This window comes from Daktulosphaira vitifoliae, unplaced genomic scaffold (genome assembly GCF_025091365.1).
Source record: "Daktulosphaira vitifoliae isolate Bord-2020 unplaced genomic scaffold, ASM2509136v1 Scaffold_99, whole genome shotgun sequence".
Lineage (NCBI taxonomy): Eukaryota > Metazoa > Arthropoda > Insecta > Hemiptera > Phylloxeridae > Daktulosphaira > Daktulosphaira vitifoliae.
The window spans coordinates 1,016-3,541 of NW_026099668.1; the positions used below are offsets into that span (position 1 = coordinate 1,016).

General features: G+C 35.1%; 1 protein-coding gene across 1 annotated transcript; it reads left to right on the plus strand.

Annotated features, from left to right (window-relative positions):
• Nucleotides 1–535: 535 nt before the first annotated feature.
• LOC126909061 (homeobox protein B-H2-like) lies at nucleotides 536–2,202 on the plus strand (the record flags this gene model as incomplete). Its single annotated transcript, XM_050691429.1, has 1 exon — nucleotides 536–2,202. A coding segment is annotated over one exon (543 nt), but the record flags the coding sequence as incomplete, so codon positions are not given.
• Nucleotides 2,203–2,526: the final 324 nt, after the last annotated feature.

Consider the following 2,526-nt stretch of genomic DNA (forward strand, 5'->3'; position numbering starts at 1 on the left):
TACTCATACACAATATTATTAATGCACAAGCCTCTAATAATACACTGTAGACACGTCCATATAATTTCCTATAATAGTGTAAAGATAAAAAAAAATACCCAACACTCTGCACGCTATACTATGTAAAATATAATATTATAACATAATGACACAAAGAAGCGTAAAAATACCATTAAAATTCAGTAGTTAATATTCCATGGGCTTTGGACAGGTATATTTTTACATACAAAAATAGTCAAAATAATAAAAGTTTCTAATAGCAATTTAACCATAATTTTGTGTCTTACTACACGTACAAGACTATTTCCAATTAAAATTACGTTGATTAAAATGTTTTAACGGTACAAAATAATGTAAAAATAAATTTCACTGTTAGACCATATCTAATGGTAAAAAGATTATTTTAAATAATGAAGATAAAATAGTACTATTTTGTTTTTGTAAAAAATATTTAATATTTTCGACATTTTTGTTTATTTTTAATGTCGTTAGCGGTTGTCTTGTTCGATCAATTTCGCAACACGACAAATTTTAATTTTCTCAGTCTTACGGTCTGCCTTATTTTTATGTTCTCAGGACCAAGTGGAAACGACAAACGGCAGTTGGTTTGGAATTGTTGGCCGAGGCTGGCAACTATGCCGCTTTCCAACGGCTCTACGGAGGACCGCCGTACGGCTGTTGGCCTTATCCAGGAGGTGCCGCAGGGGCGGGTGGTAGTGGCTCTGGCCCCGGCAGCGCCCCGTCGGCCGCCGACTTGTATTACCGACAAGCCGCCGTAGCCGCAGCGGCCGTATCCACGCTACAGAAGCCGTTGGCGTACCGACTGTACCCGGGTATGGCCGGCGGTCCTGGAGCCGGTGGACACCATATACCGCCACCGCCACCGCCGACTCTGGCGCACCCACTTTACTACGGTGTCCATCACCCCGCAGCGATGCCACACATGCCAGGCGGCCGCAGCCCGACACCTGAACCGCACAGGTCTGCCCACGCTTCACCCAGGTCCATGGACAGCAGGCCCGGGTCCGTAGACGTTGAAGACGATCGTTCTATCGACTCGCCCACTGTGGACGTCTAATACACGATCTGCACGCAACCATCACGGGGACACAACACACACACACACACATACACACCATTACCTAGTCGTCGTTTTTCTCCTTAGTTTTAAAACATTGTACTTAATGTTTTTTTGTATGTTACAACTGTACATTATTATCATTTTGCGTTTTATTATTATTGTATACTCTCTAAAGTATTTCGTCGACCGGAAGCCGCAATTTTTTAATTGTACCGTACGAGTACAAAAATACATTGACTTATTATAATTTACATTTAATCTCATCGCTTTTACCGCGAAATAAAAGTAAAAATTATATCGATTAATGAATTATTAATATCGTTTATAGTGAAAAATATCGCAATTTAATTATTCATGTACCGGTTGTGAGTTGTTCAATAATAATAATACATACTCTTGTTTTTGTTACTGAGTAGTTCATAGTTATTTTTGTAAATAATAGAAAGCATTGGTGTATTATTAGAGACTTAAACGGCCGATTCTCATTTTGGACGTTCTGTTCACATAATATTAAATGAGTTATGAAAACTCTGCTTACAACTTTAATGATTAATAATAGATTATAAATTATTTTAATTAATTAAACGGATAGAACAAATTGAAAAAAAAACACATTTTTTTTTTATTTATTTATATATTAGGCTGTTAAGTATATACATAGTATTATTATATATATATATATATGACAAAATGTAATATGTTATATACGTAACAAAATAAAATTGTGCAATGTTATATGTAATTAGGCATATGTATTTTTTAATATAAAAATAGTTGTTTAGGTTATAGAGATCAGTACGTGTAGTCAAGTCGATTTGACAGTGCCAAAAAATTAGTGCAAAATTTTGAACGCTTCGTTATAATTATTTATGTACATTATTTACTGTTACTATATTATATACATCATATGTACGCCACGGGGAAATATCGTTTTCCAACCGACATAAACTCTATGTGAGTGCAAACTGGTCGTACTTACCTATTCTATTTACAATATTATAAGTATTCGATGTACTATTTCTATATATATATATAAATATGAGTATATTATTTATATACATTTATTGATCCGATTGAACGTGTAAATATTTAAATTTTCGTTACATCAAAAATAAATAATATTACTGTTTAGAGTTTAAAAAGTGTTGTTTGTGTTTTATTTACTTACGAACCTATACCTCTGCTCGTAAAAAACATACAGCTTAAATGACGTCGGGGTACTCGCTATTCACTGTATTCGTTTTACATTAGAAACAATTGTGGTAGGCGCGTTCAGCAGTATAGTGTTGCCTGGGGCGTTATGGTTCATTCGTTTCGTACAATGATCACAGGGACCTTTTAATTTGGCCCGCTGTTTATCGAAAGCAATAATAGATTGTAAAAATACGGTTTTTTTTGTGTGTGGGCCTCCTATTCAATGCACATCGTGTTAATCCGAAACGGAT